Source organism: Somniosus microcephalus, chromosome 4 (genome assembly GCF_052327205.1).
Source record: "Somniosus microcephalus isolate GS21.2 chromosome 4, FLI_Smic_1.0, whole genome shotgun sequence".
In the NCBI taxonomy this organism is placed as follows: Eukaryota; Metazoa; Chordata; class Chondrichthyes; order Squaliformes; family Somniosidae; genus Somniosus; species Somniosus microcephalus.
In genome coordinates this window covers 63,907,363-63,924,721 of record NC_140990.1, presented here as the reverse complement: position 1 = coordinate 63,924,721, position 17,359 = coordinate 63,907,363, and the positions used below count along the sequence as shown (strand labels likewise).

Genomic DNA, 17,359 nt, shown 5'->3' with positions numbered 1-17,359 from the left:
GCTGGTTAACAAAATTGAGGCTCAAGGAATAGGTGGGTCAGTGGCAGCTTGGATAAGGAATTGGCTTAAGGACAGAAAGCAGCAAGTTGTGGTAAATGGCTGTTTTGCAGACTGGAGGATTTTCTGTTACTAACTCGCACCTCAGGCCCCGCCCAGTCTGGTTTAATTACTAAATGTTTTCTAACTCGGGTTCAGGCCTGTCATTCTGAGGGAAACAAGGCCTCATTTATTGGTGTGTCCCACCCGAGCGGCTGTTAATGGCTTTAATAAACTAGCAGCAAGGTTGTTTTAAAGGTGGAAAGTGGTGAAAAACACCACTAGCTTTGCCTCAAAACTCACAGACAGAGAAATCCACTTCATCAGCGCCCCTGCCACAGGACTCAATATCCAGCCCTTCCACCACTGGTGCACTGTGTCTGCAGTATGTACGGTCTACAAGATGACCACGGTCAGGCCGTGTGGAGTCAAAGGTCAGGCAGCAGAATGGATGGAAAGATAGCAACAAACTTCCCTTAACTCCAACCCTCTGATTTCTGTTTTGTAGCCATCTTTCCATCCATTCTGCTGCCTGGCCCTTCACGCCACACAGCTTGACCTTGATCATCTTCTAGATCTTACAAACTGTTATGGATAGCAAGCTGGTTACAAAACAGGAAACAGAGAGTAGGGTTTAAGAGTGGCAAAAGGTGGGAAGTGATGTTCCACAGGGATCTGTGCTGGGACCACTGTTATTCACCATTTACATGAACAATTTGGACTCGGGAATGAGAAGTACAATTTCAAAATTTATCGATGACACCAAATTGGCAGTTAGAGTTAATACTGAGGAAGACTGACAACATGCAAGAAGACATTAATAAACTTGCAGAATGGGAGGGTAATTAGCAAATTAATTTTAAGATAGGTGGTGCATTTTGGTAGGAAGAATAAGGAGGCCACAAACTACTTAGAAAATAAGAGTCTAAATGGGGTAGAGGAGCAAAGGGATCTCGGGGTCCAGATACACAAATCACTAAAAGTAGCGACGCAGGTTAATGAGGCCATAACAGGAGCAAACAATGGACTGGGGATCATTTCTAGAGGGATAGAATTGAAAAGCAGAGAAGTTATGTTGAACTTGTATAGAACATTGGTTAGACCACACTTGGTGTACAGTGAACAGTTCTGGTCTCCATATTATAAAAAGGATATAGAGGCACTGGAGAGGGTGGAAAAAGGCTTTGCAAGGATGATCCCAGAACTGAGAGGATATACTTATCAGGAAAGGCTGAACAGGCTGGGGCTCTTTTCTCTAGAATAAAGAGAAGGCCGATGGGTGACCTGATCGAGGTGTTTAAGATTATGAAAAGGTTATATCGGGTGGACCTGGAGAAAATGTTTCCACTTGTGGGGGAGTCCAAAACTACAGGTCATAAATATAACACAGTCTCTAATAAATCCAATGGGGAATTCAGGGGAAACTTCTTTACCCAAAGAGAGGTCAGAATGTGGAACGTGCTACCACAAGGAGTAGTTGAGGCGAATAGCACAGATACATTCATGGGGAAGGTAGATAAGCACATGAGGGAGAAAGGAATAGAAGGATATGCTAATAGGGTTAGATGAAGAGTGGTGGGAGGAGACTCGTGTGGAGCAGAAACACCGGCATTGACCAGTTGGGCCGAATGGCCTGTTCCTGTGCTGTAGACTCTGTAATTCTATGTAACTCTGTGTAACTATGTCTTCTGACGAAGCTGGATAAGCTTTTGCTATTATTATCATAATTGTGCAGCATTTTCTTTTCCAAATATCTCTTAACTTCTCTAATGGCTGCTTTTGTCTCCCTCAATTGTGGGTGATATTTGTCCCTATTCTCCTGTAAACTGAACTCACCTTGATCTGAACTGGGTTCAATGTAAGACAGTTCGGGGAGTCAGGCATCATTCACCCCTAGACCTACGCTGGCTGGTAAAACCCCAGACGGTTCCTCAGTAAGGATTCCTCTGGTTCCTCGCCATATATTTGTCAGGATACTGAAGCCCAGCTTTCTTACCATCCACTCCCGGAGACCCCACACCCTGAGCCTACAACCTTCAGCAGGGTCATGTGGTGGAGTTCCACAGCGGGAGTGATCCCAGAGTAACTGTCGGGACCGCACCCATGTGGCTGTTCCGGGTCGTGTATTTTTAGTTATCCTGATGTCTAACACACACACATCAATAAAACAGGGAATTCCTGGAAACACGCTGCTGGTCCTTCTTTATCAGTCTCCTGTGAACTCCTCCATCTGCTATTTTAATGCAGACTTTAACCAATTTATATTAAACGGGTTTATTTCAAATGAATTAATGCCTGCCTTAAAATGGTAGACTCAGGACTGTCAGACAAACACGTTAAATCTTCATAGAATAATGACCACAGTCATTTTTTGACTGGAAACTTAAACCTGCCGTTTCACTTTCAGTCAGAAACAGATCGCAGTTTGACACCAATCTCTGATTTGACAGCACGTTTCCAGCATTCACCGTTGTTCTTCCTGACTCTAAACACAGTTGTAAAGGAGCCTTCTGTTCCATGCCTAGGAGCTCTGAACCATGGCAGAGAGCGGCTGGGTCACATTTCTTACAGGCCTCAAGATTAACCCACACGGAGCCTTTGCTGTCAGTGAAGAGAGACGAGAAAGACCAAAGTGCCGTTTGCCCCTCTCAGTGTGGCCCTGAAGGACGGTGTCCAGGCTGAAGTTCTGTTCCCGCTGTACGATCCTCCCCCAGATTGTCCTTTCTGAGCTCCAGCCAGGTGATGCTAAACACCCAGATGGGAAAGATGAAAAACTACAACAATGTGTTTAAAGCAAAGCTGATTTATCCAGAATATTAAACTCCAGCCCAGTTACAGGGTTTATTGACATCTGCAGAAATAAACACAAACTGTCAGAATGAACATGTTTCAGTCCTGGAAGTGTTTAACAACAGCAGAATCCAACCCCTGCAGTCACATGTGAACATCTTTTGCGCTTTTAAAGCTCGTCCCACATTCAGAACATTTATACAGTCTCTTATTGGTGTGAACAAGTTGGTGAGCCAGTAGATGTGGTGACTGAGTGAGTTCCTTCCCACACACAGAGCAGGTAAACGGCCTCTCCCCAGTATGAGTGCATTGGTGTGTCAGCAGATCTTTTGTGCTTTTAAAGCTCTTCCCACATTCAGAACATTTAAATGGTCTCTTATTGGTGTGAACAAGTTGGTGAGCCAGTAGATGTGGTGACTGAGTGAATCCCTTCCCACACATGGAGCAGGTGAATTACCTCTCCCCAGTGTGAACTCGCTGGTGTGTCGCAAGGCCGGATGACTGAGTGAATCCTTTCCCACACACAGAGCAGGTGAACGGTTTCTCTCCAGTGTGAACTCGCTGGTGTGCAGTGAGGTGAGATGACCGCCTGAACCCAGTCCCACAGAGAAAGCACCTGAACGGTCTCTCATCAGTGTGAACACTTTGATGGCACATCAATTCCCTGGAACTTTTGTAGCTCTTCCCACAGTCCAGGCATTTAAAAGGTCTCTCATCAGTGCGAACTCGCCGGTGCTTCAGCAGATTTGATGACTGAGTGAACCCCTTCCCACACTCGGGGCAAGTGAATGGCCTCTCCCCAGTGTGAATTCACTGGTGTGTCAGCAGGGCAGATGACTGAGTGAATCCCTTCCCACACACAGAGCAGGTGAACAGCTTCTCCTTGGTGTGAATGCGCTGGTGTGTCAGCAGGGCAGATGACTGAGTGAATCCCCTCCCACACACGGAGCAGGTGAACGGCCTCTCCCCAGTGTGAATTCGCTGGTGTGTCAGCAGGGCAGATGACTGAGTGAATCCTTTCCCACACACGGAGCAGGTGAACGGCCTCTCCCCGGTGTGACTGCGCCAATGAGTTTCCAGCTCAGACGGACAATTGAATCCTTTCCCACAGTCCCCACATTTCCACGGTTTCTCCCCAGTGTGACTGCGCTTGTGTCTAGACAGGCTAGATGATTGGCTGAAGCCTCGTCCACACACAGAACACGTGTACGGTTTCTCCCCGCTGTGAACGGTGCATTTTGCTTCCATGTTCAAACACCAATGATATTCAGGACCTGATGAATCGAGTGACTTTGTCAGATCTTGATGCGATGTTTGGCTTGAGCTTCCTGTCTGCAAATCCTCCACTCCTCATACCCTGTAAGATGAATTTAAAACAGGAAAAAGAGAACGTGAGAGAGAACTCACAAAAAAAACAAAGGCAGGCTGTGAAATTGAGCTTAATGAACCTGGTCATTTGTGGGGCCGACAGCAGAAAAAGTAACTGTGAAAGCTGCCGGATTGTCATAATAACCCAACTGGTTCACAACTGTCCTCAGGGAAACTGGATTGAAAGCCTCTACAGAAATACTTGTTCCTAAAACAATACTCTTTTACATTGTGGGGACAGTGTCTGTTTAACAACCTAATCTCCCCCAGAATCCACCTCCCCTGACAGTCTCACATTGGAAATTGTTGGGTCCTCCTGGGCTCAGAAGTACTGGGGGTTAAACCCAGCAGCTCCTCCTCCATCTCCACTCCAGCTCAAACTGAAGCAACAAAAAGACCTACACAGACGGCCAGGGACCGACTTCCGCATCCAGTGCCCGCCCTGATACAAGCCGGCTCTGGATTGGCGGCTCTGCTGTGTTGATCCAGTTGTGGTTTCTCCTGTCTGGTCACTCCCGCGCATGCTCAGCTCACACTGTCCTGTGATTGATGGGAGCTCCGGACCAATAGGAAGAGTGAGGCGGGGCTGGAGGACCGAGCGGGCAGCAGGTCCTCCAACCAATCGGAGTGTGTGAGGAGCGGGGCTTGACCTTTAAACCTGAACAACAGAAGGTGAGCTGAGCATGCGCGGCCCCCTTGGCCAGGAACCAGGAGGAGAGAATCTTGTCAATTTCTATCCTGGACTCACAGTGATGGCTTTTGTAAACTCCTTTTACAGGCTGTGAGAAGGGCAGCATTTACACACCGCAAACTCAGACCAAACATCACATCAAGATCTGACAGAGTCACTCCATTCATCAGGACCTGAATATCATTGGTCTTTGAATGTGGAAGGAGAAATGTTTGTCTGTTCTGTCTGTGGGAAAAGATTTCAAACATCAGTGTGACTGGAAAAGCACCAAGACACACACACCCGAGTGAGAGTGTTCCAGTGCACTGACTGTGGAAAGAGCTTTAACCAGCCTGAAAAATCATCGCTCCACTGACATGTGCCGTGTGTGGATGAGGCTTCAACTGAAGTGCAACTGAATGGTCTCTCCCCAGTGTGAAAGCGCTGGTGTGTCAGGAGGTGGGATGACTCAGCGAAGCCCTTTCCACACACGGAGCAGGTGAATGGCCTCTCCCCAGTGTGAACTCGCTGGTGCCTCAGAAGCTGGGATGACTGAGTGAATCCCTTTCCACACACGGAGCAGGTGAATGGCCTCTCCCCAGTGTGAACTCGCTGGTGTCTCAGAAGCTGGGATGACTGAGTGAATCCCTTCCCACACACGGAGCAGGTGAACGGCTTCTCCCCAGTGTGAATCTGCTGGTGCTTCTGGAGGCTGGAAGATTCGGTGAAACCCTTCTCACACATGGAGCACGTGAATGGCCTCTCCCCGGTGTGAATGTGCCAATGAATTTCCAGCTCAAATGGATAACTGAATCCTTTCCCACAGTCCCGACATTTACACGGTTTCTCCCCGGTGTGACTCTGCTTGTGTCTCGACAGGCCAGATGATCGGCTTAAGCTTCGACCACACACAGAACACGTGTACAGTTTCTCCCCAATTTTTACATCCATGTTGAAAGGCCGATGATATTCAGGTCCTGATCAATCGAGTGACTGTCAGATCTTGATGTGATGTTTGGTTTGAGTTTCCCCTCTGCAAATCCTCCCCTTCTAACACCCTGTAAAATGAATTTAAAACAGGAGAAAAGGAGCGTGAGAGAGAACCCACAAAAAGAGGCGGGTTAATGAATCTGGTCATTTGTGGGGCCGGCACGAGGGAAAAAGTGACCATGAAAGCTGCTGGATTGTCGGAAAAACCCAACTGGTTCACTGGTCCTTCATGGAAGGGAATCCTCCACCCGGTCTGGGCCTACACAAGAATCTGGCCTCTATGGGAGGAGAGAAGGAGGTGGATTTTATACATCTGCAACTCGACAAGAGCTTTGACAGAACCTCCCAAACCCACAACCTCCACCACCTAGAAGGACCAGGGTAGCAGGTGCATGGGAACACCACCACCTCCAAGTTCCCCTCCAGGTCATACACCATCCTGACTTGGACATATACTGCCGTTCCTTCATCAGCGCTGGGTGAAAATCCTGTAAATCATTCACCACACGGACTGCAGCGGTTCAAGAAGAAGGCCCATCATCACCTCCTCAACAGGAAACTGGGGATTGGCAATATATGCTATTGACAATATATTCTAGAATGGTCCCAGCGTATTGGAAGGTCGCAAATGTAACCCCGCTATTCAAGAAAGAAGGGAGAGAAAAAAAAAGGACGACAGGCCAATTAGCCTGACATCAGTCGTTGGGAAAATGCTGGAATCCATTGTTAAAGAAGTGATATCAGGGCACTTAGAAAATCATAACATGATTAGTCAGAGTCAACATGGTTTCATAGAAACATAGAAGATAGGAGCAGGAGTGGCCATTCAGCCCCTCGAGCCTGCTCCGCCATTCACTGAGACCATGGCTGATCATCCAAATTCAGTACCCTGTCCCTGCCTTCTCCCCATACCCCTTGATCCGTTTAGCCTTAAGAAATATATCTAACTCCTTCTTGAATATATTTAATGAATTGGCCTCAACTGCCTTCTGTGGTAGAGAATTCCACAGGTTCACCACTCTCTGGGTGAAGAAATTCCTCCTCATCTCAGTCCTAAATGGTTTACCCCTTATTCTTAGACTGTGACCCCTGGTTATGGACTCCCCCGCCATCGGGAACATCCTTCCTGCATCCAGTCTGTCTAGTCCTGTTAGAATTTTGTAAGTTTCAATGAGATCCCCTCCCATTCTTCTGAGCTCCAGCAAATATAAGCCCAATCGACCCAATCTCTCCTCAAAGGGATTAATTAAGAAGGGGAAAATAGAATATGAGAGTAAGCTATCGGGGAACATTAAAACTGACTGTAAATGCTTTTATAGATATGTGAAGAGAAAAAGATTGGTGAAGTCAAGCGTAGGTCCCTTACAGTCAGAATCAGGGGAATTTATAATGGGAAACAAGGAAATGGCCGACCAACTAAATACATACTTTGGTTCTGTCTTCACAAAGGAGGACACAAATAACCTCCCAGAGATGCCGGGGAACATAGGGTCTGATGAAAGGAAGGAACTGAAAGAAATCAGTATTTGTAGGGAAATGGTGTTAGGAAAATTGATGGGACTGAAGGCCGATAAATCCCCAGGGCCTGATGGTCTACCTCCCTGGGTACTTAAGGAAGTGGCCCTAGAGATAGTAGATGCATTGCTGGTCATCTTCCAGAACTCGATAGACTCTGGAACGGTGCCCATGGATTGAAGGGTAGCTAATGTTACCCCACTATTCAAAAAAGGTGGTAGAGAAAAAGCAGGGAATTATAGACCAGTAAGCCTGACATTGGTAGTGGGGAAAATGCTAGAGTCTATCATAAAAGATGTAATAGCAGAGCACTTGGAAAGCAGTGACAGGATCGGACAAAGTCAACATGGATTTACAAAAGGTAAATCATGCTTGACTAATCTACTGGAATTTTTTGAGGATGTAACTGGTAAAATAGATAAGGGAGAACCAGTGGATGTGGTGTATTTGGACTTTCAGAAGGCTTTCGATAAGGTCCTGCATAAGAGATTAGCGTGCAAAATTAAGGCACATGGGATTGGGGGCAAGGTATTGACTTGGATAGAAAACTGGTTGGCGGACAGAAAGCAAAGAGTTGGAATAAACGGGTCGTTTTCCGAGTGGCAGGCAGTGACTAGTGGGGTACCGCAAGGATCGGTCCTAGGACCCCAACTGTTCACAATATATATTAATGATCTGGACGAGGGAAATGGATGTAATATCTCCAAATTTGCAGACGACACAAAGCTGGGTGGGAGGGTAAGATGTGAGGAGGATGTCGTGAAACTCCAGTACGATTTGGACAGGTTGGGTGATTGGGCAGAAACATGGCAAATGCACTATAATGTGGATAAATGTGAGGTTATCCACTTTGGTGGCAAAAACAGGAAGGCAGATTATTATTTGAATGGCAATAGATTGAGAGAAGGGGAAGTGCAAAGAGACCTGGGTGTTATTGTGCACCAGTCGCTGAAGGTAAGCATGCAGGTGCAGCAGGCGGTTAAGAAGGCAAATGGTATGTTGGCCTTCGTAGCAAGAGGGTTTGAGTACAGGAACAAGGATGTCTTGCTACAGTTGTACAGGGCCTTGGTGAGACTGCACATTGAGTATTGTGTCCAGTTTTGGTCACCTTACCTGAGGAAGGACATTCTTGCCATGGAGGGAGTGCAGCGAAGATTCACCAGGCTGATACCTGGGATGGCAGGAATGACGTATGAGGAGAGATTGTGTCGATTGGCCTTATACTCACTGGAGTTTAGAAGATTGAGAGGGGATCTCATCGAAACCTATAAAATTCTGTCAGGTCTGGACAGACTAGATGCAGGAAGGATGTTTCTGATGGCCGGGGAGTCCAGAACCAGGGGTCATAGTCTAAGGATAAGGGGTAAGCCATTTAGGACTGAAATGATGAGGAATTTCTTCACCCAGAGAGTGGTGAACCTGTGGAATTCTCTGCCAAAGAGGGCGGTGGAGGCCAGTTCATTAAATATATTCAAGAAAGAGTTGGATATATTTCTTGAGGCTAAAGGGATCAAGGGATATGGGGAGAAGGCAGGGACAGGGTACTGAAATTGGATGATCAGCCATGATCTCATTGAATGGCGGAGCAGGCTCAAAGGGCCGAATGGCCTACTCCTGCTCCTATCTTCTATGTTTCTATGTTTCATACGTCATTCCTGCCATCCCAGGTATCAGTCTGGTGAATGTTTGCTGCACTCCCTCCATGGCAAGAACATCCTTCCTCAGATAAGGTGACCAAAACTGCACGCAATACTCAAGATGTGGTCTCACCAAGGCCCTGTAAAACTGTAGCAAGCCATTCTTGTTCCTGTACTTGAACCCTCTCGCTACGAAGGCCAACATACCATTTGCCTTCTTAACCATCTGCTGCACCTGCATGCTTACCTTCAGTGGCTGGTGCACAAGGACACCCAGGTCTCGTTGCACTTCCCCTTCTCCCAATCTATTGCCGTTCAGATAATAATCTGCCTTCCTGTTTTTGCCACCAAAGTGGATAATCTCGCATTTATCCACATTAGACTGCATCTGCCATGCATCTGCCCAATCACCCAACCTGTCCAAATCATACTGGAGTTTCTCGGCATCCTCTTCACAGCACACACACCCACCTAGCTTTGTGGCATCTGCAAACTTGGAGATATTACATCTAGTTCCCTCGTCTAGATCATTAATATATATTGTGAATAGCTGGGGTCCAAGCACCGATCCCTGCGGTACCCCACTAGTCACTGCCTGCCATTCGGAAAAGGACCCATTTATTCCTACTCTTTGCTTCCTGTTAGATCAAGGTAATTTCAGTGGACCACACTGATCTGAGGTCAACACACTAAAATAAAGTTTGCGAGTCCGGTGGTAAGTTTTAAATAGTCGATTTATTGCAGCACTGACTTACATGTTTGACTTTCCTTTGTTGTACTAACAAGCATGTTCAAAATGGCTGGTTTTTATACAGCAGCAGATCGCAGCAAATGTACCCTCCCCCTTTATTACCATTGGCTCAGCAGCATGCATGCAGAGCCATGGTTGGTTCAACTACATCGGCCGATCTGACATTATCACACTGATTGGATCTCTTATACATCACTCATTCCTTTGTTCTAAAGTTAAGCTGAATCAGCCGATGTGATGTTACCATGCTGTGATTGGATCTGATACATCAGCCTATGTGACGTTACCACGCTGTGATTGGATCGGATACATCACACCATGTCTTTGTTCTGCAGTCTTACACGTGGTCCTTTTTTCTGTGGCTGTTTAAGCACAATCAGCACTTTCAGTCATTAGTTTAATCATATTAAAATCTATGTTATTAAAATATATATATATATATTCCCTAACACTCCCCCCTTTGATTCTTTCAAAATTGAATCATAAAAATAAAGAGTCAGGTTAAAAACATAATCGATCATTGCTGTGTTTTGCCACTGTCCGGATCAGTGGCTCTGCACAAATTTACATCAACCAGGATTTTACGTGGCCACAGTAAAAGCCCGGTTTTAATAAGTTAATTGATTTCACGATCTTAAATTAATTAGTGCATCTTAAAAAGTGGGAGGAGCTCCCCTCAGCTTATGGCTTTGGCTTTGAAAAATACATTCAGGTAAAAATTAAAAAGTAAAAAGGTAGAAAAATTATAAAAAGTAGAAAAGGTACAAACCGATCTAGCAGCTAAATATAACATGCCCCTTTAAGATGTAAAAACGGTCTGCGGCGACCTGCAAGGCATCTTGCCCGCGGGGCAGCAGCCGCCTGGTGGCAAGCACATTTAATCAACAGAAACACACAGTTTGATCCCCACCCTATTGTACAAGGCCTCCCTCTTATCCTTCTGAGGAATGTTTTGTCAAGATTCTTCAAGGGCATTTTATGGCTTCGTGGCTCCTTGTTATCTAGCAGGTGCTATCCTCCCTGTTTCCTTGCATTTTACCATTCCCTTATCATTTCTATTTGTCTTTTGATGCTTGATATTCGACCTTGCTGGCATTTATGCTATCTTTTTCTGCTTGCCTGTTGTCAGTCCCTGGTCTAAGAATTAAAACCCATCTTTTAATCTAACAGCTATTTCTTACAATTCCCTTCTTTGAGAAGGAAATATCCTTATTGACTTCTCACAATTGGCTCTTGACTAATCTAGCTAGCTCTTATTGCTCTCTCAACTTGGGCGTTAGTTAGTAGGGAGTCTTGAAGATTTCTCCCTTCCTTACAGTCCATTCCTTTGAGGGGGAGGAGCAACCTCTGACCCCTTACTCAAATCCAATTCACTGTTCCGGTGTTCCAATTCTGCCCCGCCTGGGAAATCCTCTGTTTCTTCTATCTTTCCTGATGTTACCCTGCCTGGGGTCTCCTCTACATTACTTCGGATCTTCTCTTTCGGTGTGCTCAATTAATTTGTTAGTGCTTGTCAGTCATGGGCATGAGTACCCAATTGGCTTATGTATCAAAGTCTTACTACACACGTTACATATATCAAATACACTATCATTACAAGTTGGATAGCTACCAGAGCATGTGAAATAATACGAACCTAAGGGTGTGCTGATGTATTAAGCCCAATATCCCACCAATGTGAGTTGTCCCCTATGCTGTCAATTTCAATATCTATTCTCGAGTTGTCTTGCTCCAAAACATAAAAATCCTTTAGGGAGGAGTTCAGTCACATCATGAGCTCACTGAAACCCACAAACAACAGGGGAATGTCATATCCGAGTATCCGAATTGTGCCACATTATTGGGTAGCTCATACTTAAAAACGTGTTGGTTGATGGGACAGGTCCTGTTAGACCCGTAAAGCATGATAATTGCAGTAGTAGTGACACAGGAGGCACCACCAAAATCACCTCATACTGGATTCATACTGTTTTTTCCCACGCTCTGTTACCTACAAAACACAATTATTACAGTCACAGTTAAATTCAGTTTTACAATCATATCAAACACATTACAGTTTAACATCTAATCAACAAATCATGGATTTAAAAGATTCTCCAGATCTCTTTTACTCGTATCCATCTTGTGGATAATTCTTACTAAACATGATTTCTCCTTGGCCCTCAATTGCCACAATCCAGATTCTATGTAACTCTCCACTTCAACTTCAATTTCAATCCCTCTAACAGGTACCAGTGTGTTTAAATCTATTCTGATTGTTTCATTAATTAGATAGTTTCTCGATGGAGTATGTGTCAATGCTTTAAAAGTTGTCTCGCTCTCCTGAGCCACATTAACCATGTTTTGCTGTTGACAAGTAACTGAGCATGTCTGAGACCCGTTCTTCAGTGTAAATTCACCATACATTCCTGGATGGTAATTACCTCATATGTAACAAATCACATTTGCAAACTCACACCGGTATCTCAATATCATGGCACACATGCCATCCGATACAAGCCTTTCTCGGGCTTTCAGGTGTCTTATCGAAAGATTGTAGTTGTCTGGAGATCTTTGCTCATCTTCCTCTGCATGGTCCCGATGTCTTGGGTAGTGGCCAGACTATCAAATTCAGTTTTCTTAACTACACTTTCCTGACTTTCACTAGAAAGTTTTGAAAATTCCCGTTCAGTCGTGTAATTCTCCTGTTTCAATCTTACACTCTCAATCACTTTCCTTTAATTACTATTCATATCTCATTCATGAGTCCTGGAGAAACTTTACTGTCCAGTACAATATTTAAGATAGAAAACATAGATCAAACATTTTCACTTGATCCAAGTTATTAACACTTTTTATTTATCATTATTTTAGAGGATCTTTTATTTTCCCAAAAGTAAACAAATATATAGTGCCTGAGTCCATTTTGTCATTTCAAAATTATCCCAAAATCCAAACAGCAGTATTATGAGCCATCTCTTACTTTTGTTATCGGTGTGGGAAAGTACTTTCCAGCAGAGACACGGCTAGCTGGACAAAGCCACATTGAATTGTACAGCTGGCTGATTATTTCTTCAAGGTCTTACTTGCTATTTCTTAATTGTGCCTTTGTATCCTTATCTCTTCCAAGAACAGGCTCTTTCTAAATAGTTACCAGGTTGTAATTACAAGCAACATTTCAGAATGTCAGCTAATTTCTACTTATGTTAGTCTAAAAGAGTTAATATAGCCAAGTATCTCATGGTGCTTTGCGTTTATTTTCCAGCTAACAAGACTAAATGATACCTTTCAGATGGTTTTATACCGGTCAAATATTGAGGACCCCTTTATATCCTTTAAACCAAATTTTACCCTGATTGGTACCAGTATTGTTAAATCCACACTGTGCCTCTGGGCTGTGTCCAATACTATGTGGGCATACAGTGATAGCGTGCCTAGTAACACATCCCTCCAATTTTGTTCCAGCCAAATTCCCTTTAATCTTCACAGCATATGGTAACATATTGTGATGGGATATGTGCATTCCGTCCTTCACTACCCCAATATTCTGTATTCGGTGCACCTCTCGTCCTTGGGCTTCGGGTGCCATCACCGGTATTACCAATACCAACCCTAGGAGCCCTCCCCCGTCAGGTTTACACTCGACTTGTGTGGGGTGCACCCGAACCATTGCTCTCAACTGGCAATCCGTCAAGCTCCTGCCTGCTACTGCCTGTTTAGAGGTACCGTCCCCCTTGTGCCCACCGGTCAGGTTCGCCCTTAATTGTTGATTCGTTATCCATAAGGGTACTTCCCCTGCCTGTATCTGGGCCAGGTTTTCTCGGGATTGTTCCACAATCCAGTTACCATATGTGCTACATATGTCATTAGCAGCCGCCTGCTGAGATGCATTGTACTCTTTTATGAATTTATTAATGGTTTGGGCGTGTGTTTCTAGCACTGTAACTATCTTTTGTAGATGTATGGTCAGCTTTTGATCCTCAGATAATTCTTTTATCTGTATTTTCATTTGTCTTTTGTAATACATCTTTAATGTGAGACCCCAGGTCTCTAACCTTTTGATCCAGTGTCGCCAAATTATAATTTTCCTTCTATCACTGTGGGGAAATATTAACTTAAAATTAAGAAACTTAAATTTAATAATGTCCCATATCTTTAAATTTCATACTAAAGTTGTTGCTTGGTGAACTTAAGCAGCTGTCAGTGGAAAGGGTTAACTCCTTTGCAGGTTTTTAAGAAGGTGGAGCAAAACATTATCAGGCGTAATTGCGTCACTTCACGTAAATTAAAAAAACTTTCCTGATCGAAAAAGACAGTTGTGTTTTCACACTTTAACTAAACACGAACAGAACAGATAAAACAAAACAAAATAGCACATTCTTGCAGAAAACAGTAAATTACGTCATATTTCTTATTGTCCTTTCTTCAGGTGTCTTTCCAAAATACTGTAAAAACATTGAATAGAACTGGAGAAAAATTAGTTTTTCACATTTAGACAAATCAAATCAAACTGCTTTAGAAGATTTCACCATAGCAACCGTGACTCCAAGGTTAAATCTTAGACTGAAACTTAATCTTTTGTTAAACAAACTTTTTGTTGCTCTTCTCAGTTTTTACACACCAGCTTAATTTAAATTAGTTCAAAGGTTTTTTTTTCAATTCTTGGGGCACAATCTTTTTCGCACATTCTTAAAACTTCCAAAATCCAAGACAAGACAAAAGATTTAAACGCTTTTAACACAGAGAAGTGGGTGGAGCTAAAACACACATAACAGAATCTTTCTTTTAAAGAACATCTGATCAGACAAAAGAAATACTGTAATTTCTTAAAAATTCATAGTCATTTTTCAAGGTTCCTTTCACTCAGCAAATCTTGTGTTTTATTTGTCTCAGCACAGATGTTAATAAATTCCATGTCAGTAAAACTTTAAGTTTCTCTTTTTTTCCTCTTTTTCCATCGGCGTCTCAGCATTTCCTGGCTTTCCAAATCCCTGTTTTTTTCTTCCTTTGCTGAGTTTTCAGATTGGTTAGCCTGCAAATTAGATCTTTTTCCTTCTTTATCTCTCCTGTGTTCAGCCCCGAGTGTTCCAACCAGTTAGTTTTAAATCGCCCGTCGTACTCTAACACTTCCTCCGTCCCTTTCTGTTGACAGGCTATGATCTTTCCCCAATCCGTTTTTGCAGAGCTAATCACTTGTAACCACTGTTGGATCGCATCCCATCCGGCATCTAATTCTTGCTCACCATTTCCCAGGCCAGTCTTTACTTTGCTGTGTAACTTATTTCCCTCTCTCCTGGGTATCATTACAATCAGAATTTGGACTCCGTCCCATGGGTGGAGTTGATACTTCACCCTTTCTTCCCCATCTTCTTTCTTCTCATACTCCTTTTCTACTCTTTTCCTTTTCTGTCTCAACGGGGCCAAATGGGGTCCTGTTTCCTCTTCTTCACTTTCACTGACATTACTAGAGGATCCCGAGTCGGTCTCTTGACCTGCTTCTTGTCTTTGTCTCCCACGACCTTCCTCCTTTATTTCATTTAGATCTGGGTAACCCTTCCAGGTCCCGACACATTTTCCCTTTTCTTGGACTACCGGTACTATCGGTTGTTTATCCAATTGTTTTTTACAGTCCTGAACTTCATCTTTAAGTTTTTTAACTTCCACTTCTGACTTTTCAAGCTCATTTGTTTTCTTTTACAATTGTTCATAAATCGCATCTTTCTGCTCTTTTGCATTGGTCAAGTTGTGATCGTGTTGGGAGTTTGTCTTAATCTCATTTCACTGTTAGGTCTGATTCATAACTGCCAAGGACCATCTGATCCGTCTTTTATCTTTCATATGGGTCGTTTTTCCCCAGACCCTTTTTATGTCATCCAAAGACCATTGTCCGGAGGAGGTACTGTACTTTTGTTCGATTTCGAACCAGGTTTTAGGTAAGTCAAACTGTAATTCTATATAGTCTTTCAACTGCTCGAGAATTTCATCCCCTGAAATTTCAGGTGGGGCACGCCCCCCTTTAATAGTTGTAGGTTTATCGAGTGGTGCCATAATATCGATTTCTTTACTTGGGGGTCTCAAGTCATAGGCTTTTCAGCCGAGTCAGTAAGTTAGAGCTCTATATGGGACCTCGAGGCCGTCTACCACCTGGATGGTTCGCTACCCGGAGGTTTGTGGAATCGCGTGGAGGGGAGATGACTAGACAACCAACCGAGGATTTTTATAATGAGGAGTCCTTACCTCCGATATAGGTCTGGTGTCTCAGATTAAGTCTCTTCCTTCAGCGATCCTGCCCGACTACGCCAAATTGTTAGATCAAGGTAATTTCAGTGGACCAAACTGATCTGAGGTCAACACACTAAAATAAAAGTTTGCGAGTCCGGTGGTAAGTTTTAAATAGTCGATTTATTGCAGCACTGACTTACATGTTTGACTTTCCTTTGTTGTACTAACAAGCATGTTCAAAATGGCTGGTTTTTATACAGCAGCAGATCACAGCAAATGTACCCTCCCCCTTTATTACCATTGGCTCAGCAGCATGCATGCAGAGCCGTGGTTGGTTCAACTACATCGGCCGATCTGACATTATCACACTGATTGGATCTCTTATACATCACTCATTCCTTTGTTCTAAAGTTAAGCTGAATCAGCCGATGTGATGTTACCACGCTGTGATTGGATCTGATACATCAGCCTATGTGACGTTACCACGCTGTGATTGGATCGAATACATCTCACCATGTCTTTGTTCTGCAGTCTTACACGTGGTCCTTTTTTCTGTGGCTGTTTAAGCACAATCAGCACTTTCAGTCATTAGTTTAATCATATTAAAATCTATGTTATTAAAATATATATATATATTCCCTAACACTTCCTATCTGCCAACCAGTTCTCTATCCAAGTCAGTACCTTGCCTCCAATCCCATGTGCTTTAACTTTACACGCTAATCTGTTATGCGGGACTTTATCGAAAGCCTTCTGAAAGTCCAAATACACAACATCCACTGGTTCTCCCTTATCTATTTTAGCAGTTACATCCTCAAAAAATTCCAGTAGATTAGTCAAGCACGATTTATCTTTTGTAAATCCATGTTGACTTTGTCCGATCCTGTCACTGTTTTCCCCACGACCGATGTCAGGCTTACCGGTCTATAATTCCCAGTTTTCTCTCTCCCTCCTTTTTTGAATAGTAATGAAAGGGAAATCGTGTTTGACAAATTTATTAGAGTTTTTTGAGGATGTAACTAGCAGGGTAGATAAAGGGGAATCAGTGGATGTAGTGTATTTGATTTTCCAAAAAGCATTCGATAAGGTGCTACATAAAAGGTTATTACACAAGATTAGGGCTCATGGGGTTGGGGGTAATATAGTAGCATGGATAGTGGATTGGTTAACAGACAGAAAACAGAGAGTAGGGATAAACGGACCTTTTTCAGGTTGGCAGGCTGTAACTAGTGGGGTGCCGCAAGGATCAGTGTTGGGGCCTCAGCTATTTACAATCTATATTAATGACCTAGATGAAGTGACCGAGTGTAATGTATCCAAGTTTGCTGGTGATACAAAGCTAGGTGGGACAGTAAGCTGTGAGGAGAACACAGAGTCTGCAAAGGGATATAGATAGACTAG

At 43.7% G+C, this 17,359-nt stretch overlaps 1 protein-coding gene and 2 pseudogenes across 2 annotated transcripts; 1 reads left to right on the top strand and 2 right to left on the bottom strand.

Annotated features, from left to right (window-relative positions):
- The window catches only part of LOC147119065 (uncharacterized), a 51,610-nt pseudogene that overhangs the window by 27,651 nt on the left and 6,600 nt on the right, over positions 1-17,359 (top strand).
- LOC147119066 (uncharacterized) lies at positions 2,824-16,567 on the bottom strand (annotated as a pseudogene). The gene is made up of 2 exons (XR_015077981.1): positions 10,002-16,567; positions 2,824-4,183 (listed from the first exon to the last, which is right to left on the bottom strand). The product of XR_015077981.1 is annotated as an uncharacterized LOC147119066 (transcript).
- On the bottom strand, positions 4,190-8,067 carry LOC147119067 (uncharacterized). Its single transcript, XM_085984771.1, has one exon. It carries the CDS (start codon positions 5,813-5,815, stop codon positions 5,126-5,128), a length of 690 nt encoding a protein of 229 aa, XP_085840897.1. The 5' UTR covers positions 5,816-8,067; the 3' UTR covers positions 4,190-5,125.

What these genes read in the sequence shown, in the direction of transcription:
- LOC147119067 (XM_085984771.1), bottom strand. Translation starts at nt 5,815, where the DNA reads ATGGATGTAAAAATTGGGGAGAAACTGTACACGTGTTCTGTGTGTGGT.